Source organism: Cardiocondyla obscurior, linkage group LG22 (genome assembly GCF_019399895.1).
Source record: "Cardiocondyla obscurior isolate alpha-2009 linkage group LG22, Cobs3.1, whole genome shotgun sequence".
NCBI lineage: Eukaryota > Metazoa > Arthropoda > Insecta > Hymenoptera > Formicidae > Cardiocondyla > Cardiocondyla obscurior.
Window position 1 is genome coordinate 1,122,665 of NC_091885.1, and position 22,969 is coordinate 1,145,633.

The 22,969-nt window shown below is 40.2% G+C and overlaps 2 protein-coding genes across 2 annotated transcripts in view; one reads left to right on the forward strand and one right to left on the reverse strand.

Moving 5' to 3' along the window:
• Nucleotides 1-22,969, forward strand: part of LOC139111096 (uncharacterized) — a 173,924-nt gene that overhangs the window by 126,136 nt on the left and 24,819 nt on the right. The gene's annotated exons all lie outside the window — the stretch shown is intronic.
• LOC139111095 (cell adhesion molecule 2) overlaps nucleotides 1-22,969 on the reverse strand; it is an 80,532-nt gene that overhangs the window by 51,877 nt on the left and 5,686 nt on the right. Inside the window, exon 2 of the mRNA XM_070671181.1 lies at nucleotides 22,325-22,468. Coding sequence (XP_070527282.1) covers nucleotides 22,325-22,370 — 46 coding nt within the window. The 5' untranslated portion in view covers nucleotides 22,371-22,468. The remainder of the gene's footprint in view (nucleotides 1-22,324; nucleotides 22,469-22,969) is intronic.

Below are 22,969 nucleotides of genomic sequence, written 5' to 3' on the forward strand. Positions count from 1 at the left end.
GATTAAGAGAGGTCTCTAGGCTTTATCGCTTAAGCTTATTCGCCGTCGTTGATGTCGAGAAACCGCTTGACATAACGAAGTGCGTGATCATCAGAAATTCACCGCAGTAAATCGTATAATGACTAAGTGCGACAGGGAGGAACACCGAGTGAGCGATCGTCGCTATCGCCTCGGGCGGCGATAAGATAGAAATTGCTTAATTCACCGTTTCTGCCGAGTGCAACAAAACGCGCTTGTTGTTCCTCGGTGGATTTACCGCACTGCGCCGTGGCTCGAGCAAACGTGTTACGATGTCGAATCGATGATACTCGCCTGCGCGTCATCATTTTCGTGCGGTCCGCCCTCCCCGAGGCTCCTGCTTTTCAGAGCTATCGGCCCGTCGTCATGCTGGCTCATCGCGTGCAAACGCTTTTTCCTTTCGTGCCCTTTCGCTCGTACCATTTTTGCGCGGAATCATTACCATAGTTACGCCAGCGCTCCAGCTTTATTTCGAAAGCTCCGCCTCGGCGAATTCGCGCACTCCGATCGGTTTCCCTCGGTTTTCATTTTCATCCCGTTACGCCACTGTATCCGCTATCGGAGCAGCCGGCGTTATCTCGCAATTCGATATACTACATGGACGAACCGCACCGTTCATTGTCCCATATTCTTTACGACGTCTATAATGTACGTAATACGTAATTACATCGGCATGCTCAACGTTATTCCACTTGCGAGATATCGATGCATAACTGTTCTTTGTTCCCGCCTCCTTCGCATAACAGAGCTTGTAGAATTCACCGGCACTTTCTGCGCGACGTAATAATCGCTTTGTCCATGACTCTTGGCATCCAAGCGATTCGTCTTTGCTCTTGCTCGCACGTGCTTTGTCATTTGCGGGATGCCGGTGCAGTTACATATAAATGTAGGTCCCGATCTAACGGCTGGCAATTAATTAGCGTAACAATCGCCACGTCAACCGATATAAATATGCTATGTCAGCTAAAACATTGCTGTTAATTTTCTTCGCATCATCAATTTTTTTTTCTCTCACTTTCTTTTAACGAGAATTACTTAGTATCTATCTCTTGAATCTTGAATCTGAATATTGAATGCATGAGATTAAGATATGTATCTCTGAGATGCACATGCATATGCATCCTTCATAAATTATATACGTATTTAAGAAGATATACGATGCGATCTTTTGATCTTTTAACGTGATCTTATAAGAATAAATTTCTCTTTTATTTGCATCTGGAGTAGATAAATATTAAAAACCATACGTAACCAAAATTTTATTTTAAATCTTCTCAAATTTTCTCTAAATTTTTTCTTTAATTAATTATATGATTTCTATCTTACGGTAATTAAAAAAAAAATACGTTCTGTATCTTGTTCAATAATAAATTTTATTCGATAAATTTTATGATAAAGGTTACATCTGTCAAAGCAAGCATTAAAAACAGCATCTGATTTAGTTAGTTAATGTAGATAATTTTCTTTTCTCTCTCTCTCTCTCTCTCTCTCTCTTGCTCTCCCTGCGTGTATGTGTGTATGTGGGTGTGCGGAGATTTAATTTTGAAGAAATTGCTTCGGACGATCTCTTAACGAATCGGTGGAAAAAAACTGAAGAAAGAAAAATCAGTCTAAAGTAGTTCCGTCTGGAACGCGAGATTAACGAGAATAGCAAGAACGTAATGTAAAAATACACAAGTAGAAAGGGAGAAGGCGTCCCCGAGGAATCGAGTATAAAATTGTCCATGGTCGCGCTCGCGCGACGAGCAATAGGGCCTTTGTCTGGCGACTGGGTGGTTGAAATAAAAAATAATTAGTCGCTTTCAGCTACTAGGCGATATAGTACCGCAAACCTCCTTTGCGCCAGAACGGACGGTTAAGCTTTCCAGCTTGGATAAAGGAGGAATTAACCGTGGAAGTCCTTTATATTCGTTCGCGACGTTAAACGCGACTTCTATTGACCGGGCTTCCAACATTAGTGTATTCCACCGCTAGATTCTGGCAAACGTTTGCCAATTCATAAAACGTGATTGCATCTTTTTCATATTTAAACACGATTAATAGCTTTCATATAATTTTCGGCCATTAAGTCTACTAAATGGATGAAAATCCTTTAACGACGTGAAAGATAATATTTCAATAATAACGATGGAAAAAAAGAAAGAAAAGAAAAGAGAAAAAAAAAAAATAAGTTTATGACTTTAACACTGCGCGTTTGCACATAGCAATAAGAATATAGTCGTAATAAAAATTGGTAGAGAAATAATAAAATAAATTAACAATTACAATTCGTAGGTGACGAACACGAATTAATTGCAATATTAATAATCAAGAGAATATGCTGTTAAAGTGCCGAGCTACGCAATAATATTTAGTTTCACGGAATAATTTGATTATCTGAACGCTTATCATTCTGTCACAATAATTCGCTCGAGGATCTAGTAGTAAAAGTTATAAGTGCTCCAACGTGCACGCGCGGGCATAGTTGTTTCAGACTATTCTACTTATCACGCGAGAAGCTCGCTAACTCTTCCCGGCCGTGTGCTCACGTCGAATATAAACTTTACGCGCATTTCATTTTCCATCGGGCCCCCCGAATATGCTACATAGTTATCCCACTGGCGATTGCGCGGACTAAAACTCTTCAGGCCATTTGATCGAGAAATTGTGACGTTCCTAATAGATAGAAAAGCGACAGGCGAACGGTCGATCAAAAGTTTATGCAGTAATTTCTCGCAAAACAGGACCATTCAAAGTTAACATTTTCGAGAGCAGGTGGCCCGTGAGTAAGCTCTTCTTAAACTCGTAATGTTTACGGAATCGATTAGGCATGCACGAACTATCGATAAAAACATTAGTGCTCGTCTGATTAATGAGCTCGTGGTCCCGGGGCGAGATTTTACATCGGCAAGCGCGAAAGTTCTACGTTACAGCGCGATGGTCACGTTCGATAACCGCGCCGCCCAATGACAAGTTCATTTCTTTTACGAGAACGCGCGTTTGATTAACCGGACTAGATTGTATCCCAATAAAGAGAAGTACCCGACAGTCTCCTTATCTTATCCCGTACCACCTGTCCGAATGGGTTAAGACTCGTATCTGGTCACGCTACGCGAAGTGGATGCTCTCCTTATATACGCCCGGGCAGTCGGAATTAAAGCTCCGGAGAAGGTTAGGCCGAGGGGACACGGTAAGGCGATGGCCGGCCGACCGGGCATTATCGTATTCAGATGAGGTTCACGTGACTAGAAGAGCGACGCTCGACATTAACGTTTCCATTATAGCGATACGACGTACCGCGAATTCTCGTCCGCGGGTGTAATCCTCGAGTTTAATTGCCGCGTCGGGGACAACAGAGAATGGCGCGATACCGTACTTCCAGCCCCCCCTTCATTCGCTCTTTCGTGCCATTCCGAAAATCGCCGCTCTCCCGGGTACGATCCAGCTATGAAAAGTCTACGGTTCCCGGGTGCACTTTTCGCGGGTGCGCATTGTGATTATTTCGCGAGCATACCGAGTGCTAAATTCAACGGAAAGGCGGCTCGAGCGTTCCTCGGATTATTGCGAAAAGTTTCGCCGAATAGATACGCAATCGTTGTATCTTTTTTTTATTTTTTTTTAAATTTTTTTTTTAACGTGTTTTAATTGTTAGTAGCTGGTGAGCTTGAAATTAAAAAGGAAATAATTTGCGAATAAAACTTTTGCTCTCCTCTGTACGTTGAGCGTGGAGAGAGAATATCGATCTATAATTGTTGTTTCTAAAACATTATTAGCACCGTCGTTTTCCGGATCTGGGTCTCTGGAGTTCTAAACTCGTTCAGCTCGCGAAAATAACCAGCCGCTGTATCACCGCGAAAACGAAGGTAGAAACAAATAACCGATCGTTCGCGTTATTACAGGTAACGGAGATATTAACCACGCGCAGTGCTCACGTTTCCTTTCGACGTAGATATAAACTGCTCGCAGGCCGGATATATGTTCTCGCCCGATACGATCCTCGCCCGTCTAATTACAGGTATCCATGGAAGGAACGTGATATCTATAGAATTATTTCTGCTTTATTCGTCGCGGAAACGAGCGCATAATTAGACATTTGACCGCAGAAAGTTCGGGGCTGATGCGACTTTAAACTGACGTCTGGACTCACGTTTCGCCGCGGATGGAAGTAGATGGAACAACGATCGTTAACAACGGTTCCCGCACGATTATTTCGACGAACCGACGAAATAATCGTACGTACGCGAGAATAAGTTTCCAAAGCTCTTCCGACGTGAATTCCATGCTAACGCTCGCGTCGCTCTCTGCTCGAAATAACGTAAAGTTCCCATTAAAAGCCCGCGAAGATAAGGAAAATTCAGCAAAATTAGATCCACTCGTCTCAAAGAAAAATTAATAACTTTGATAAAAAGATCTTTCGTTTTCTAAAAAAAAATTCTCCTTTCTCCTTCCCCCCAAAAAATGACAAAAACAAAAGAAAACTCTGATTTATATCTTAATGATTACTTCCGATTGTCGCGGAGATATTTCGAGTTTAAAAAGTTCAACAACGAACTCGCAGAAAACTTTCCGGAACAACAAAATATTTTATATCGAATATCAGATCAGATCGTCGAGATATAAGGCGCAAGTGGAACAGAATAATCGGTATTCTTATGAACGGCTCTTGAAAGCGGCAATAATATATTATGTGTCAATAGTCTCTTTCTTTCTCGTCTCTTCTCTCTTTCTTTTTGCATCGCTATCTGAGAAACTTTCTCTTGTGGTTAAACTACTTCAAAACTCAATATCGCTGTTTCGTTACACCGCCGCTAAGATACGTACATGCACGACTGCATAGTGGCAGCCGCATTGCCTTGACATTGACGAATTGCCACACGCTTTACTCTTCTCGGAATTTAAATGGCACCATCTACATATCTGAAAACGAAAGCTTCTCGGCTGAAAGGCGAGAAAATTTTTTTCGAGATAAAATTGCTTTTAAGCATACTTTATTCACCAGGCTCTTGCCATTAAACCTTTATTAATATCTTTTTAATCATCCTTCATCAAACTTTTATTAATCACCTCTACATCTCATTAGCGATTTAAAAGCTTGCCAAATATTTTGTCTTAAATGTCTTAAATAATGTGAATAATATCAATAATTTTAGGAATAGGGAACTTTTATTTTAATACCTTTTTTAATAATTAATAAAGATTGATTTATAAATATTCATAAAATTAGAAAGAAATTACACAATCGTGCTAAAGGCAGGAATTAAATAGTATGTATAGAGAAAAAAAAGAAAAAGAAAAAAAGAAAAAGCGTGGGAGAGAAAATAATGACGACAGACGAAGGCTACAATGACATGAAATAAATGAAAAGAAAAATAAAAGGAACAATAAAGAGAAAAGGGATTCAGATTAAGGAAAGTGGACATTGTAAAAAAAAAAAAAAAAAAAAAAAAAGCGGGAGTTAATGGACAGCTATTGTTAGAGGAAATACGTAGATATTTCTTCGGGAAGAGAAAACGATCTATAAGAAATCTATTAACAATTCTGAAAGGTCGAGACGATTTTTTTGTAATCAGATTGGCTCACATAATCTCCGTCCGTCCTCCCCTCGATCTTTACTCCTTACTGCTCGTTACCGGCGACTCCGGGACATAGGGAAGATAATTGTTGCCCGCGGCTGGACAATCGTCGGATAAAGTCGGCTCCTCGTCCCGTTTATGCCCCTCGTTTATGTTAACGCGCGGTGCACGTGTGCACACACGTTCACGGTACTTACAGTGATAAATTTGTCCGGTGATAAGAGTCCCGATTTTTGTCTTTACGATCCTCAGGGCCCTGGGGCGCGGGATATGGGGAACGGGGAAACTTCCGGCTCATGGCGTGACTACCTCGAACCCTCCCCCGGTATTCGCCTCTTCCTCTCCCCCTCCCCTTGCTCTCCCGACGTGGACGGCAGATACTGCGGAGGGATATACGTGTAAGGGAAGTGTGACTTCGCCGTATAAGGTTATACAACCCACGTGTAATGCCATCGGGGCGCATTTCACCCTCGAGTGCACGGGGCGTACTCTCCTTCTCCCTCGCGGTCCCTTTATTTCTTTCGCCTTCTCTTTTCGTCACCTTTGCCGCGAAAGGATGGAACGTTAGGTTCGAATGTACGCGGAGACCAGTCAATGCCGTCGGGATAGAGACAGAAGCAGGGAGGTGTTACGACGGGAAATGCAGAAACCGGAGACGAGGGCGTTCCACCTTCGCCGAGTGAGCAGGTAGTTTTTCGCGTGCTTTATGATTATCGATTCTTTCCTGTTCCCCTGTGCTACCCGTCGCGCTCGGTGCGTCGAGACGGCTCGGGGGGTCGTCACGTGCTAGCTGCCGGTGCGTCCTGTCGCTGACTCAGCCGAAACGCAGCTCGGCATTAATATTAATTACCGCGGCACGAGTGTGCTCGTGATCGCATGGGTTGGCGTTTTTCGAAAACGCTCGAACGAACTCGCATTCACGAATGCGCCGGCGATAATTATATTTCACCGTTACCGCAAGAACACTTTAAAAAAGTACATTACAATCGCACGCTTTGGAATAAGTGACGTGGAAATTAAAATGCGCAATGAGCTTTGTGACTGCGATATACATTTTGATAATTAATTACGATTTTTTTTTTTTTTTTTCTTTCTTTAATTTTACGAGAAGCGAATAAGAGAAGGAGAGAGTGAGATAGAAATAAGTAAATATTACCAAGTTAAGCGCTTCATTGATAAAATATTTATACGCTGTTCCATATACTTAGAACGGTATGGGTATTTCTCATATGCCGGGTAACATAGAGGTTGGTTACGCTGGGCACGTTTCACATGTCATTCTTTCAGACAGGGATAACGCAGCACCTCACCATTACAAGAGAAACATTTATGAGAAAGGTAACTGATGAGGAGTTTCGTATTTCTAACGTAATGATAGGTTTCGTCGATCAATCAGATGTTAATGCTCATTCGTGCAACAACCGCATGAATAATTCTGTCGCCAGTATACTCACACTATGAATATGAATTCGGATTAACGTGGCGCAGCAAAAACAAAACAAAAAAATAATCGTGACAATTAGCGTAATAGTCATTGCCCAAATATACTTAATATAAATGAGATATCGATAAAAATTTGTGGTACACTTTTATTTATAAATTAATTTTAAACAAGATTTAATTTTTTTTAAATATTTTCAAGTTTCTTTTAAATTCTCAAAATAATATTAATTTTAATACAAACATAATTTTTTTTTTTTTTTTCTAAAACGTTATAAAAAATGTATTACAAAGAAGCAGTTTCCTTCTCTCGATACCATCATAATTGTTCTTAAAAAACTCAAGTCTAATCATTTGATATTTATAAAGAGACCATCGTGGAACAAGTTGATTGTACTACTTCGCATAAAGACACCATGGATGGCAAGGTACACATAACCCTTCCGTTTACCGCGATAATGGCGGTATCGAGAAAGAAGGAGACTGAAGGGGCACAGGTAGAGAACGAATAGACTGCAAACAATGGCCGACCGTTTTCAACAGTGTAAACGGAGTTAAATGCGGCTGAACGAGGAGTAATAACAAAAATGAAATCCGCGGTAGTAATGGAAAAAAGGAACGGGCTCAGTCGTCAGCAACGACATTCGCGAAGAAACAAAATTGCGACGGTTAGCGTCGTTAAAAATTTATTATCTCGCCGCGATAACAAGCTATAGTTACTTCGATGTTGAACAAGCCAGGCGGAATAAATTAATCGCTAAAAATGTCACGTTTTCCAATGAATCTAATAAATTTAAAAGCTCACGTAATTTTAAAATAAGTCTCGATGGGGAGGGAGAGAGGTGTATACGTGTAGTACCTCGTGTAGTCTCAAATCTATACCGGGAGAGATGTAGATCTACATTTAACGTTACATTAAAAATATATTAATTATTACTAACTACATCTCTTATGTATATGTATAATGTCTCAACGAGGTCACGTTAATTGTTACGACGATCAATAGAAACGGCTTAATGAACACAAACGTGATGAGAAACACAAGTAAACATTTATTAAGCAATTCTTTTATGGTCAATTTAGGTCACGTAACAGTTCGAAGATATTTTTGTCGTTGTAGGAATATCATCTTCTATCATTATTTATGAGAAAATTCACAGAGATATTAACATAGGATTTTTTTTTCATTTTTTTCTTTTTTTTCTTTTTGTTTAATATTATTCCTCGCGTTTAATATTTTTAACGGAACGGAGAGCTGGCGTTAGCATAAGGAACAGTCATTATAGGAAGGCGATTTAAAACCCCGAAACCTACGAGCTACTTTCCGCGAGAATTCGCATTCGCCAGATTACATTCCATGGTACGTGGAGCTGAGAAGATTCGAATACCCGGTGCTGTTTCGCGTCGCTTCCTTAAATTGGCGATTCCGGGTGATTTGTGGAGAACGTCGCGCGGTAAAGGCGTCTTGTAAAATGCGAGAAACCACGGTCCACCGATCACTATGGTCCTTGGGGTCGACGACGTAACGATATTACTATCGCTTCGCGTGTCGAAAATGAAAAAAAAAAAAAAAAGAAAAAGAAAAGAAAATGAGAGAGAGAGAGAGAGAGAGAGAGAGTAGAAGGAAATCTCGGCGGTCGCGTGATTAAGTTTCGCGTCTGTCAAGGAAGGGTGATATTACATTGTCATGTGATTTCACGTACTTGGGCCGTGAAGTTGCACGACTTTTCAAGTGCTTTCATTCACGAGAGAGAGGAAGCAAGTTTTCGAGTGCTTTCGTGCAACATTGTATACTGCGCGCTGCTGATCGCTCGTCGCAGGGTATCGCCCGACGTCGCTCGATGTATTTGAATATTTAATGAGGGATCACGGTAAACAACCGCATATTACTCGCTGACTGTGAGCACAGCCATATTGGTAATACCGCGTTTATTATTGGTAATACGCTCGTGATAATCCTTAATTTGGCTTCCGGCATACGGAAGTACTTCGCAAATTTTAGACTGTTTCCCATAAAAAATATTATTAATTATACCCTTTAAAAGTATAAATAAAAATTTTTAATTTTGAAAAGTTAGATATTTAAACGAAATGAAATATCAGCGGGGAATTATAATCGATTCGTTAATTAACTCATTATGCAAAACTGCTAATTTATTATTGCGTGTATCTATATGCATTTTAATCAGTTCTTGAAAATAATTTTAGAAGCGAAGACAATATAGCGATTATTATTACCGTTGTGCAAAATTAAATTCTTGTCCAGTTAATATTTTTTGCAAGTATTATGTATATCGCAGATATAACCCATATGTAACATTTCAAATGTAATACAATTTATCAGCTGAAAATAATATACGCATGATAAAACGTGCGCAATTAGAATAAATCACACAGTGATAAATGCATGTTTTATATTTGAACGTATTTTATATTTATGTGAATATTCCCCATTATTGATAACAACGATTTCTATCAGCGTTTCGATAATATTCAACAGTTTTTTATATGATTTGTTGAACCCATCGACGTTATTGTAATTGATAAAGCTCGAAAAGAATTGTAATCACGATAACGATGCTAATAAAATGCGTTTTTTTCTTTTTTTTACCGAAAAAAAAAAGTAAATAAATGTGAGAATAAATTGTATCAATATCACTGTATTACAGATTTGATTGGCATATGGAAGTTATTAAGCACTGGACAAACATACTTTAATGGCTTACTGTGATCGTCTATTATAACAGTTTACAAATTTCAATTTACGTTCATGGTCATTGTTATTATAATTAGTATCGATATCATTTTCAATCGATTATTATAGTGCAACATGCAACATGCTGCATGTTTGCCATTGTTATCGTTTATATTATCGTTATACCGTTATATTATTTATTCTATCAGTATTATAGAAATATGACACCTGAGCGAATAGGGAAAATTGCATTTTACTTGCATATTAAGATAGTTTAAGTTATCAGTTGAAAAACTTATATATAAATTTCAACGCCATAAATCGGGTGGGAAACTTTCTAATCAAAGTAAACATCGTCAAAAGTGACTAAAAATCATCTTCTCTTACGGTCCCTTGTAATCATATATTCCCGGCATTGTCGGATGACCGACTTACGGACAGGAATCGTCAAACGTATGGCTTTACTTTCGGCGAACGGACATCGTCTACGGAATTTGAGATTATTCTGGACCGTGGCCAGATTCTTCTCTTTATTCTACGGCGTTCGCAAAACGCCCGTGTCTTTTCGCTTACCCATACCTGTTTCCAGCAAAGATTGGTGGTCGCGCTTCATAAATTTCAACGATAATATTCTCGCATTTTAGAAAAATTTTGTCGGAAACCAACAAGTAGACGAGGCATCTTGAGAGGTAAATTTTTATCCCGAGAAGCGCGAGAGCAGTGCTAGCATGCCGAGCGGCGTGTGCCGGCTCTCATGAAATATGAAATTTCTCGCATCCGTTGCAAATCACGGAGCACCCCTAAAAATTCAGCGAAATGTTACGGACGGGAGCTCCAGATAAAAGTGGTTCTTTGAAAACTGGGTTTTCCCTTTTTTTCTCTCTTTCTTTTTCTTGTTACATGACATGAATTCTCTCCGTTACGAAACACAAAACGAATGTCAAATGAAAAACAAGTCGCAAATTACACGTCAGAGCGAAGTTAACGTTATAGCGATTAAAAAAAAAAAAAAAAAAGAATAAACGTAACAATCATTAGCAAATAATGAAGAGAAAGAGATTATTTCAAATTTTTAGTTTGCGCTTAATTCATCGTGAATTCTATTCTCATATGTGCCCAATCGAGCGTTATCATTCATGACATTTGTGAAATAACTTCGAATATGATGATAGACATTATTATGCACTTGTTTTTGCCATTGTGTCATTAATATTTAACAGTTTGAAAATTTATGAAAATTTCGCAAGAACACATATCGCGAACGAATGATATAGAAATGCGTAGCGAATATAAATAATATTACGCATCGAGAATAACGTTTCTCGTCACTCGGGCAAATAATCAGACATATATGCAACAATTTTCACGGGAATTAAATACGCGAGATAGAAAGAGATAGAAGCCGCGCCGTGCCGCCGCCAAAGTCGGATTCGGCGTAAATAACTAGGACCAAGTAGAGCTCCCCCGTTTATATCCTGTTACGAGTAATTATGCGAAGGGTTTAAAGTATATTCCCGCGTGTTCTGTTCAGTCGTAGATTCAAATTTGCTCGGTACATTGTACAGCCCGCAAAAAGTGTTATGTGCCGCTGCGGCGACGAGAAAAAATAAGAATGCGTGAAATTTACATTTTACGTATCACGCTTTTGCACTCTCGGTCTTCTTTTGCCGCCGTGCACTTCCAACATTACGCCGCTCTCGTCGTTGCGGTCTCCGCGCTGGGAAGTATTATTTCTAATTACACCGGAATGCGAATATAGCGCGATGCCGTTTTGCACGGCAGCTTAGCTTCCGGCGAATCGTTGCTTACATGAAAAATAAAACATATCTCTTGAGAATTATATTTACAGAAACAGCTATAATTAATTTTAATTAACTACGTAAGTATACGCGCGCCTGAGAGGTGCATAATTCAATTTTCTCTGTGTGAGTTCACTTTGGAGTTTAAGTAAGACGCAAAGAAACGAAATAGAAGCTCGGGATTTTATACGTTAAAAACATTGTTCGGTTTAAAATGCAAATCTTATAACACATTCCACCTGCGCGCTTATGTAGCAAAGTGTGACGGATAATTAGCTCGAGCCTCGGCAACTTGAAATTGACACACCGCCGAAAGTTCAATCGACTCCGGGCTACATGATTTGATATAACTTCGGCTACGCGAATTTGCGAAACATCTGGTTGCGTGACGGTACATATGAATCACGTAATCACGTTTGCGCGAAAGAAATTTAAGTGTCTCGTACGACGCGGCGGGAAATTGAAATGGGGAAACAGAAAATGCTTTTGGCTGAGACACGATCAGAATGAAAATCTGTAGAAAGTCCAGGAGTGGAAAAACGGGGGAGAAATTAATTCGCGCTGGCGGAGTCAGTCTGAAAAAACACAGACGGCGGCAGTAACGCATACGACGGTCGAGATGGAGTAAGGATTTGACGCGAAAAGCGTAAATTATTTATTTTTTTCTTTTTTTTTTTTTTTTTCTTTTTTGCCAAGACAAACGACGGTGCTTCGAAATTCACAGAAAAGTCGGGACACTTCGCTTGAACCGTAAAGTTCATCGATCTGTTTCTTCGTCGGTTAAAATTTGCGACGTAAAGGCTATTACTGTAGGAAACAGGTTGAAATATACATATACAACTGTTGCCGATAACGCTCGGAATACATTTACCAGACTAATTTGGGAGCTTTCCCCGATGGTTTTTCGTACATACGTCTCGGCCGCGTAGGGGAATGCGGTTGAAAGAAAATAAAGGAATTAATTGGAAACGAGAATGCATGCCGGTGAGAAGGGAGCAAAGGAAAGAAGCCAAGTCCCTCGGGATTCAGGCAGTCAGCGTTACATTTTAAACTCCGTAACAAGATCTAGGCACATTCCAGTGGTTCGGCGAAGCTCGAACGGAATTTCCCGCGATGAGAACGACGAAGATGGACCGGCGAGCAGATTCGATTTAGAACGTTTTGTCGATAAAACCGAGGAGCACGAGTCCGACACGCGTATTTGTTAGCAAAAGAGCCATTAGAGAGTGCGTGCGCGCGTCCTGGGCGGTCAGATTTGGAATGAGCTCTTTTCCGAGGCGGTTGTTTCCTACGATTACGGATTGCGGTATCTCATCAAAGGATTAAATATATTTTCCTTTCCGATATACGAGAAACGGGATAATGCATGTGGCGTGAAATGAACAGTTTACTTATTGCGGGATTCTAGCGTGTATAATAAAGAGGCGTTTCACTATCGCGTGCGCGAATTGTTACGTCGTTAATCGGTTCCTTTCTTAGCGGAATTATCTATCGTATTATATGTATATGTATATATATATAAATGTATATATATATATATATATCTCGCGTAACATTAGAGTGTAACTTACTCGGCAAACAGCGTAATGGAAATATAATCCGGAGGACTAAAGCCTCCGCAATCCCACCGAAACGAAAATACCTTCGCGAACATGAGATCGCCGCGTTCCGTTTTTCCTCTCTTTTACTTATCCCTCCATCTCTTTTTCTCCCTTTCGCTGGTCCTCCTCCCCGCTATTTTTCTCTGATCCCGGACGCGGGTGGAAAATTATACGATCCAGGCCATAGGAAACGGCAGAACTCGATTTACATACCTCGGTGGACTGGGAATCGCGCATGGATCAAGTTACCGTGGGTGGGCCGGCGAGAGTGAGCGAGCGAGCGGAGCGACCGGGCTTAATTAACCACGTGCGCGAATCGCGAGTGACACCGCGCGCGTGATGCACACTTCGTTAAATTTTATTCGTCGTAATTGTACGACTCTGTCCTGGCCGCGCATTGACAGTGTCACCTTTAATTACACCGTCCGTCCTGTCGGTACCGCCGTCGAACTGCAGATCCCTGGTTTCCGACGGATAGACCGCCAGACGCGGAGCGCTGAAAATCGCGGATGAAGGAAACAAAAAGAAATAATGGTATCCGATTGCGAGATCAGGCACACAACCGCGCCGAGAGCAGCCGGAGCGTGCTTAATACTCTTGTCGTGTCGGTTCTTCAGTCGAAACGCGCTCGTTAGACAGATGTTAATGAGCGGAATCTTCATTAGACCATTTTATATCGTGTGCCGGTCTGTGGAAGTCGATACAAAGTTGCGGTAATATTGCACACGTAACGGAGATTCGTTTAGGGAAAATTAATTCTGGCACCATCTACCTTTAATATTATTTTCAAGCTTGTTACTACGGTAAACGCTAACGTAATTTCGAAAAAATCGTAAATCGTATCTCCAGTCATGCGAGCAATTTTAAACTGGCCAGACGACGGTAACAAAATTACATTGCAAATCGATATTCGTTAATCTGCTTTAAACGTGTAATATAACGTAGGATGAAGCAATTTTGCACGATAATTTAAAAATAATGCTCGATGGCATCACTGCGTTAACATCTCCAATCGAGTTTCAGCCATGATTCTTTGTACATATCTCTTATGATTTTGATATTCCGTTTTTCGCGAATTTTCCGTATTCTCTTGGAAAATAATCCTCCGGGTTATTGTTAAGGCCAGTTTAGACATTGAGCGCCGTCGCAAAAAGACTCGTACAACATAGATACAGAGAGAGAAATATAATATAACCTAGTTCGAGCAATATCCGGCCGTTGTTTCAGCTTCGTTGTTTATTTGTGGGAAAACGTCAAGCGCGCTCGCGCACGAGCAAGCGCAAATTGCTTTAAATTGAGTTCTGACAAATTCACCGATAATTTTGCATTCCGTTACACCCTTTTAAACCCGTCACTTTGTTTCACCATTAACGTCGTTTCGCGTGACAACGTTATGACATTTCGTTTCCCGCGGAATTGAAAATTACTACCGCACGAGCGCCGGGCTTAAACGACCCCGGCGATTGCAACCTGAATACTTTATATAATGTCAATTATTTGGTCGTGGATTGGCAAGCGTATCGATTTTGTCGTCGATTAAAGCGCCTGATGCGAGTTCGATCCCGCGATTTGAAAGCCGCGCCCGTAGTGCTACGTTCGTAATGCGACACGAAATAGTTCTCAGTGGCGCGTTTGCCGGAAATGAACGTCTTCGATTGCATCGTGATCGCGAAATTTTCTCGCGGAGTCGTTAGATCGAGACTTAAATTTACCTCCTCTACGAAAGGAGCTTTACGGAAGTCGAGGAGGTAACAAAGTACGGAACTGGTGAGAGAAAAAAAAATAGGGGAAAAAAAAAAAAAAAGAAGTAGGTTGGTCGGGAGTAAAAGTCGGAGATATAAAATATGCAAGCGTAACTATTCGTATAATGAAAGAAGTTACCGATAAAGACGGCGGGGCTGACTTTTAAACTGGTGCCATTAGCATCCCGGAAGTAAAAATCGTGAGAATTAAATCCAACGTGGATCGCGTAATGTAGTATTATCGTCAAAAGTTCCGCAGCCATTATTATCGAACGCGCTCTTTCGTCCACTGATTATTATTCGATGACGAGGCCGCACGAATTCTATCACGGGTCGTTATTTTTCTTACGTTTTAAAAATGTACTGTAAAATAGAATTTCGCTGCAGGCCGCAGTAGATGCAATTTTATACGAGAATAAAGAAAGGATTTAAAACCATTTTCAACGTCAAGAAGATTAATCGGTATGCAATAAGAATTTTGCGAATATCACAATTGCGGTCAAAAATTACTCTTTTGGGTATTCAATAATTGCTCCCCCTTCCCTCTCTCATTCGTGCACGAAATCGACTGTAAGCAATTTTCAAATGCAATTAAGATTTAAAATGTTATATAATAAACAAGGGAATAAATAAAAGCGAGATATTGGAGCACCGGTAAAATAATAAAATAATAAAAAATTAAGAGAAAATTTTTCGAGTCGGTTGCGCTCTGATCATCTTTCTCTTAGCATGAAGACGAAACTTGTGCTCGATAGGTCGAGGACATTTCGTTTCCGTCTCGAGTAGGTCGAAACACCGAAGGAAACGACGATAGAAAGTGCTGAGATCGCACTTGGTCGAGCGCCTTTTCACGAAAGCTAAGGGAATAAACGCGATAAAGAAAGAGGCGAGAGGAAGGGAGAAAGTGGATACGACAGATCAGAAGTGGAGGAAGCTATTAGAGTGTACATTTAGCCAACGAGAATTTGACGATACTGCTTCACTCTAGTAAAAGCTTATGTCGGGGTAATTACTGGAACTGCGATTTGCAATCGATAATTTTCTTTTTTTATTCTTTTTTTTTTGCAGCTAAGTAAGAAACTTCTCTCGAGCTCCTTCTCTTCTTGTAAGAGATAATAAAGAAACGGCAAAGTTTAAAAGAAAAATAATTAATGTGCATGCATCTTCGAATTTTTATTTAATTAAAATTCTTGAAATAATAATACATAAAAAAAAATAATAGATTTACATTAAAACAAGTACTAGATTTTTTTTCCAAGTAGTTTATCACTAAAGTGTTTCACAAGCACTTGGGCGTTACCGAGGTTCCTTCAGCTTGCTATCATACGATAGGTTTGATAATATCACCCCTAATGGTATTTGTGGATTAGCTCATTTTTTTCTCTTTAGAGCAAAATACGATAATACAAAATGAAAAATGAGAGAAAACGCGATGCGGGGCGGGGAGGTTGGTATTCGCGTGCTCCGGGACGATTAGCGAGGATGAAGTTTTGCGAGCAGCGACAGCGACCGTCTTGGACGCGAGCTATGAGAGCGGTAACGGTGGTAGCAACAATAGGAACGGTACCGGTACCGCATCTGCCAGCAGCATCCGGGCGGTCACGAAAATAGAGGAAGGCAAATGAAAAAAGAATGAGCTAGAAATAATTAGCGAGGCCAAAGAAGCACACGCGGTCGACCGAACGCAGATGCACCCATTTCGTATGAAAAATTAAGCGCCTCTCGCTTCTTTCGCGCTATTTCTATGTTCTCGGTCACGCTTCTTTTTTTTTTTACTTTTTTTTTTTATTTTGTCCGGTCGCGCTCCGCGGGTTTATTCCTCTCTCTTCGGTCTCTTTTTCATCGTCGGCGCCGAGCTGCCACCGAAGCTCCGGTTTTCCCTTTATTGCCGCGCCCAATGTTCGACGGTCTCGCGTGCCCGGACGAAATTTAGCCGCGCCGCGATCCCCGATAGGCTCTATAATTATCCCGTTTTATCTTCATCAGCGAACGGACTGGCTGCTCTAGGGAGGCGGCGAGTCGCGCGGCCGAGGAAGCGATATAACTCGCCTCGTTGGAGTGCGTTTTCGATTTAAGTCCGGCACGCCTGGACGTTTACATTCTCGCTGGCAAACGAACGGTGAGAGAATTTCAAAACAGTTTGCCACAGGCGGTCGGCCAGAGGTGCATTTACACGTATTGAACAATTGGCGATAACTTTTGCACGCGCACATGCCAAGATATTGTTCAATTTTTTTTATTTTAATTTTTGTTTTTTTTTCCTCTTTTCGTATCATATGAATCTATTAATAATAAGTCTTTGCATACTTATGAACGACAACGTTGCAAATTCGCCTCTCATATTAAGGCAAGCGAGGAAATTTGTCGAGGATTCTTCGCGATAGCCATCGGGGATAAATCGGCCCCTGCTCTTTAATTCATCTTCGTTACGCGCGTCAATCATCCAGCCGCGCTTCCTTCATTTTTCACCTTTTTTCTCAGCGGCCTGATCGATAAATTACGGCGCGACACTCGGTAGTTCCGCTGCTTTGACATATTTTCATCGCGCGCGAAGGAGTTAGCCATCAATGTGAGAACACGCGAATGTTCAACACGAGAGGCATGGATTTTTGCGCGAGACTTCCGCCCGCGGTTTTTACGCTCCGCGACATTTTTATACGCCCGTGTGCTTTCCCTCCGAAAAACCGAACCGCTTCTCGCGAGACGCGAGCGCGGGAGCCGCGCAGAAAAATTCAAATTCCCAGCAGCCCTCACGTCAAGGGACGGGAAATTAAGTTTCGCATATTTCTGCATCAGCTTTATTACATCGGGGCGCGAAAATGCATACGGTATTGTAAACGAAATGCCCTGGGGCGGCCCGCCCGTATTTTCTTCTCCTTCGAATCGGGCGCCGGTATTCAGTGTTCGATTTTTCGATTTGCCAGACTTGTCAACTCGAATACTTTGCAGCGCCGGTGCATCGTTTCGGGCGATCGCTTAATTCGCGGTCCCGTATGTTACATAACTGCGCACACCTGTTGACTAGTCGACTTCCGGAGCATTATTTTTTTTTTATTTCTCTTTTTAATTTTACGATTATAACGATATATTTTAATCTCCAAGACGTCACATATTCAAGAGAGAGAAAGATTATCTCTTGATTCCCGTTAAATGTTCGTACGAGCACTATTATATGCTCCAGATGTATGTATGTACGTACATGCTATCGTTATCATTGCAAAAAGGAGTGTCGGATAATCTCGGATAATCTCAATTTGCTCGCGACAGAACTCGCGCTGTTAAATGACTTGCAGCCTATCGTGTCCGCACGTGTCGTAAATCGGAGAACTTTGTGCACTGACCCGCGTATTTGTGCACACGTGCGGTGTCGTGTGTCCAAAAGCCTTGAGACTAAACAAACAAGACGAAAACGAATTGCCTATAGGAAATTTAATTACCAACCTCTCGTCGATGCATCTTCTCTTGACACTCGAATAGCAAACACATCACGGTGTTGATAGCTCGTATCAATTGTCTATTGATATTCAATTTCATCGAGATTACCAATTTAAAGGATTAACTTTAAAAGAACGTAATTATTACAGTAAAAAATATTACGACAAAAAAGAAAAAAAAAGAAATTGCAAACCAATTCACAAATATGAAAAATACATTTATTAGTTAAATAAAATTGGAAGAGTAATTAAAAATTTATCTAATATCGTAATCAACAGAAACAATAAAATTCTTCTAATGAACAGATTTTTAAAAGGAAATTATTATTATTCTTTTTTTATGCATAAAAGAAACGAGAATGTTTCTTGATTTAATAAAAGTCTGCGAATAAAACGGGAAAGAAATCTATCGCGGCGGTTTAAGTAATCCGAGATATCGCAGAGCGATGAAATTACCATGAAACTTTTATTTAGAAGATTTCGTAAAATTCTATTAATCCACTAAACTCTCACGTCCGCGTATTATTTTTTAAGAGGTTTAAATATAAAATATTAGCTAACGAAGCATTCAATATTTGTTCCTTTATTGTTTAATTACGCCATTGATTGAAGATCTTTGCGAGACGACTTATCTGAGAAGTAAAAGCTTCTGACGCCAAAGTGTTCGACACATCTTTTATTTATTTATGCTAACCGAGTCAACGCATGCACTCTCTTTGTATATGTGCATGTATAGACTTCAAGTTCACGATTTTAAAATTTTATATCAGGTACATCGTGGTACACACGCTTTCCATATTGATATGTATGTATAGAGCAATGCACTTTACTCTCTTTGGTTGAAACGCTTTTCATTTCCTGCTGAGGATACAGTCGATATAAAAAAAAAAAAAAGCTTTCGGTACGATTCCCGAGAAAAAACGTAACAGTTTCTTTATTATTTTATCAGCTCGTTTCTGTGTGCATATAGTCCCATTCACATCTACATGAACTCTTACAATTGGTCACAGAAATTGTTAATAAAATTGGAATAAACAGGACGTTTCGTATTACTCGTAATTAAACAACGTCATTTCCTAAATCTATTAATTAACGCGTCTACAATTATCGCGCAAAGGTTTTCTTTTTTTATTAATAAATCTCTGCTGGTTTTCACTTGGTTTGTATTGTTATTATGTTATTTTTTTTAATATTTTTTTGCTACTCGTTTTACGAAGGCTGCATTCCATTCGATTCCTCGTTCGCGAGACACATATGTCAAACTTTACTGTCGCGAAATTTCATAACCGCAGACCGGCGGAGTTATTTATTTTACGTGTCGACGTGACAGAGGCAAAAATCTCAGGTGATCTTCGTGGATTTTCCCCGGCAGGTGATTTGTATGTTATATAAAGTATTTTCGCCGTTCGTGGTTACTTAATCTCTTGGTGATCGTAACCTTTTAATCGCGCCCGAGCTCGTTTCGTCTCCGGCCATTTAATTTTGACTTTTACACCATTTGCTTTGCCTTAATGTGAGATTTTTATTCCGCCACGGTGTAACGCTCGCTTCTTCGCCGCTTCTCCCTTGTCCGCCTACCGGAACGTAATAAATCCCAGCCATCCTGCGCTCTTGCTCTCTCACTCGACGCGCACTCTCGACTCTCTCTTCCTCTTTCGCTTCTCAAGTTCCTAATTTACCCTCGTTTGACCTCCATCTTTTTTGCATTGCGTGCACCCTCGTTGAGATTATGATAACCGGGAAGGAACGGGCGGAATGTAATTAGAAACAGCGTCATTTTTAAACCGTTCCTTACATTATCCTTGCTCTTAAAACGAGCTCGCCCATTAACTTTCCGTCCTCGTTAGGGTACGCACCCCAGATTGGGGACTAAACCAAAAAAGGAAGGACGGATTATCGGAAAAGAAAAAAAAAACGGGGGGAGGTGGTACGACACAAACGAGATGGGAAACGGCCATTTGGAAATTACAAGAGCTATCAAATGCTCGGGTATAGAATGGTAGAGGAAACTTTAGCGCAGAGACGAGTTTGTAGCTAACTACACTTTGTATATCAGTGATTCTCAAAATGCTCTTCGCAACCTGTCAGCAATTTTGATTTCTTTAACCAGTTTTTATATTAAAAACAGAAAAAAAAGAAGCTCTTCGGGAAATTTAAATGGCATTGTACAACTTGATTTTTAATAATGAGCACTAACGACATGTATTTTAAAACGTAGCATTTGTAACATCTTTTATATTTTTAAAGACGTTTTTAAAAGCTTCTTCTTTTATTTTTTTTATTTTTTATCCTACGATCGCGATCCAGTTTATACGAGTTAAATGTAACTTTTTTACGATTGAAGAAGTATGCGAAACAAGAGATAGATGCGCATCACGATTTTTCAATTCTTGTCTGGGCTGTCAGGAAACTTTCTCAGACACCATTTTCGCGGTGAATTATGCGCGTTACGCGCATTCTTATTACGCGTTTGTTTTTAAAGCACATTATCCCGAGACGCGTCATAAAACTTGCGCTTTATCGCGCGCCAAATTATGCGCCGTCGTGAAGGCGTTAAATAAATTTATGTATCTTGGCGGCGGAGTCGAGATATTAAAATTTGAGAACCTCTGCGAGGCGATATATCGCCTGCAACGTACGCATCTTTAGCGGCTGTTATGCTCTTCGTGATAGACCCATTGAACTATAGGTACGTACGTATATGTATATGTATATAATACCTTAGCCAGAGGGGGCTAACTAATGACGACGATCTTGAACCCGACTGTTAAAGACGGGTCATGAGGAAAGCGAAACTATCGTTTACAAGCTTGATTGGTGTTCTATATCAAGCCCTGAGTTTGTAATTTGTACGTGAAATGTCATGGTATCAGTTTACGAGAGTCGCTTTTGATACAACCTCAAAATATCATACGTTTTATCGGTCCCGCTAATTTGCCTAATTTGCGGTAAAATTGATTGACAACAGTTGCGCTATTATTGCGTTACATTTTCAACGGCGATATTTTATTTCTGGCGTAATACACACGCGGAGCGACACGGCGAGAAAGTATTCTTTCCGGCTGCAACTCTATCCAAATCAGATTGTTTCGAGTAAATTAAGGTAATTCATAGTTGCGTTTCGTTTTCCCGCCCCTCCTTCCTCGGTATTTAATCGCGTTTATTTGATTATTTCTCACTTTGCGCTGTTGAGAATTAAACTGATTTTTATTAAGCAATTCTTGTAAATGGCATTGATTTATTTCCTTTCGCTGGAAATTACATATTTGTTCAATTAAAGTAATAACTTTTATCAATTAGTCAATGATCCAATTTGTAAAATGGAAAATTTTGTATTACCGTAACACGCAAAAAGAGAAAAGATTATTATTATTATTATTATATAGAGCACGGGAATATATACAAAATTATGCCGTAATGAATCTTAATTACAATCATTGCCCCTATGTAAATAATATAATTGAGCGCAATGTAAATCGTATCAGATTCCAGTTTAACATATATGTATAATGCAGATCTGTATTAACAGTTAGGGAACAATGACATCTCTGCGTTACGTTCTCATAAACACTTGCTTTGATAATGGACAAAAATGTGCGCATATTTATAATGCATAATAGCAGCCAACAGATGTTTCGACGCGCTGGGCTCCGATGTGTAGTTAAAATGTATATGTAATATGTGACGTAACCGGATTTTCATCACGGCTTTACCGTTTAAGGGATTTTCACGAGCGAGACCGATTTGTGCGAATGGCTTTTCGCAATCTTTGTGGCTTTCTCGAAGCACGTGCTTAAAATACAGCGCGGTAGTTAGCATCCTTAGGGGCGAATAAAAAAAAAGAGAAAAAAAAAATAGAAAAAGAAAAGAAAGTCATCGGTAAAAAAAAAAAGAAAAAAAAAGAGAGAAAGAGAAGAGTGAAAAAAGGATGTTTATCCTTTAAAGCGGATATAGCGAAGGGACAGGCACGCGTTCACGGGATAAGACCAATGTGCATTCGTGCGCTCGAAAGCGCAGCAGCTTGCGTAAGTGAAAACACTCACCCTCTTGCCTCAGCAGCATCACGAGGAGCAGCAACATAAAATCCATCGCTTGGCGGCGCTCGCGCACCCTCCAGTCCACGATTCGTAATTTTCACCCAGTTTCTTCGACGACTGGCGGCGATCTTGACGGCAATTCTCTTCTTCCTGACGTCACAGAAACGTCGCGTGATAGTAATGAAAAATCGTATTCGCACGCGGCGCAGACACGGGGGAATGATATATGCCAATGAACACTTCCCATCAATTCGCGTTAGAAAGATTAATTTAACGCAATTTGAATTCATTAATCTCGCGGATGTTCCGAATATATTTGATTTTTGGCCAGAAATTGAAAGCGCAATCTCATGTCTATTACTTGAAAATTCACAAAGTCGATTATGGAATCTATCGAGGGCTTAATTAAGCATTCTCAATAAGTGGATCAACGCGATAATTACGTAATAAAAAGTTAATGATTATCGCTCTTAATTTTCTGACAGTTATTAATTACACACTCATTATTTTCTAATATTATAATAACTATTTAATTCTATTGTCGTAGATAATGAAGCTTATTTAGATAATGATCGTGTTGTCCCATTTATACGAAACTGTCAGCCTATCCTATTTGAATTTAATCACCATTCACACGTTGTCGGTGCAGAG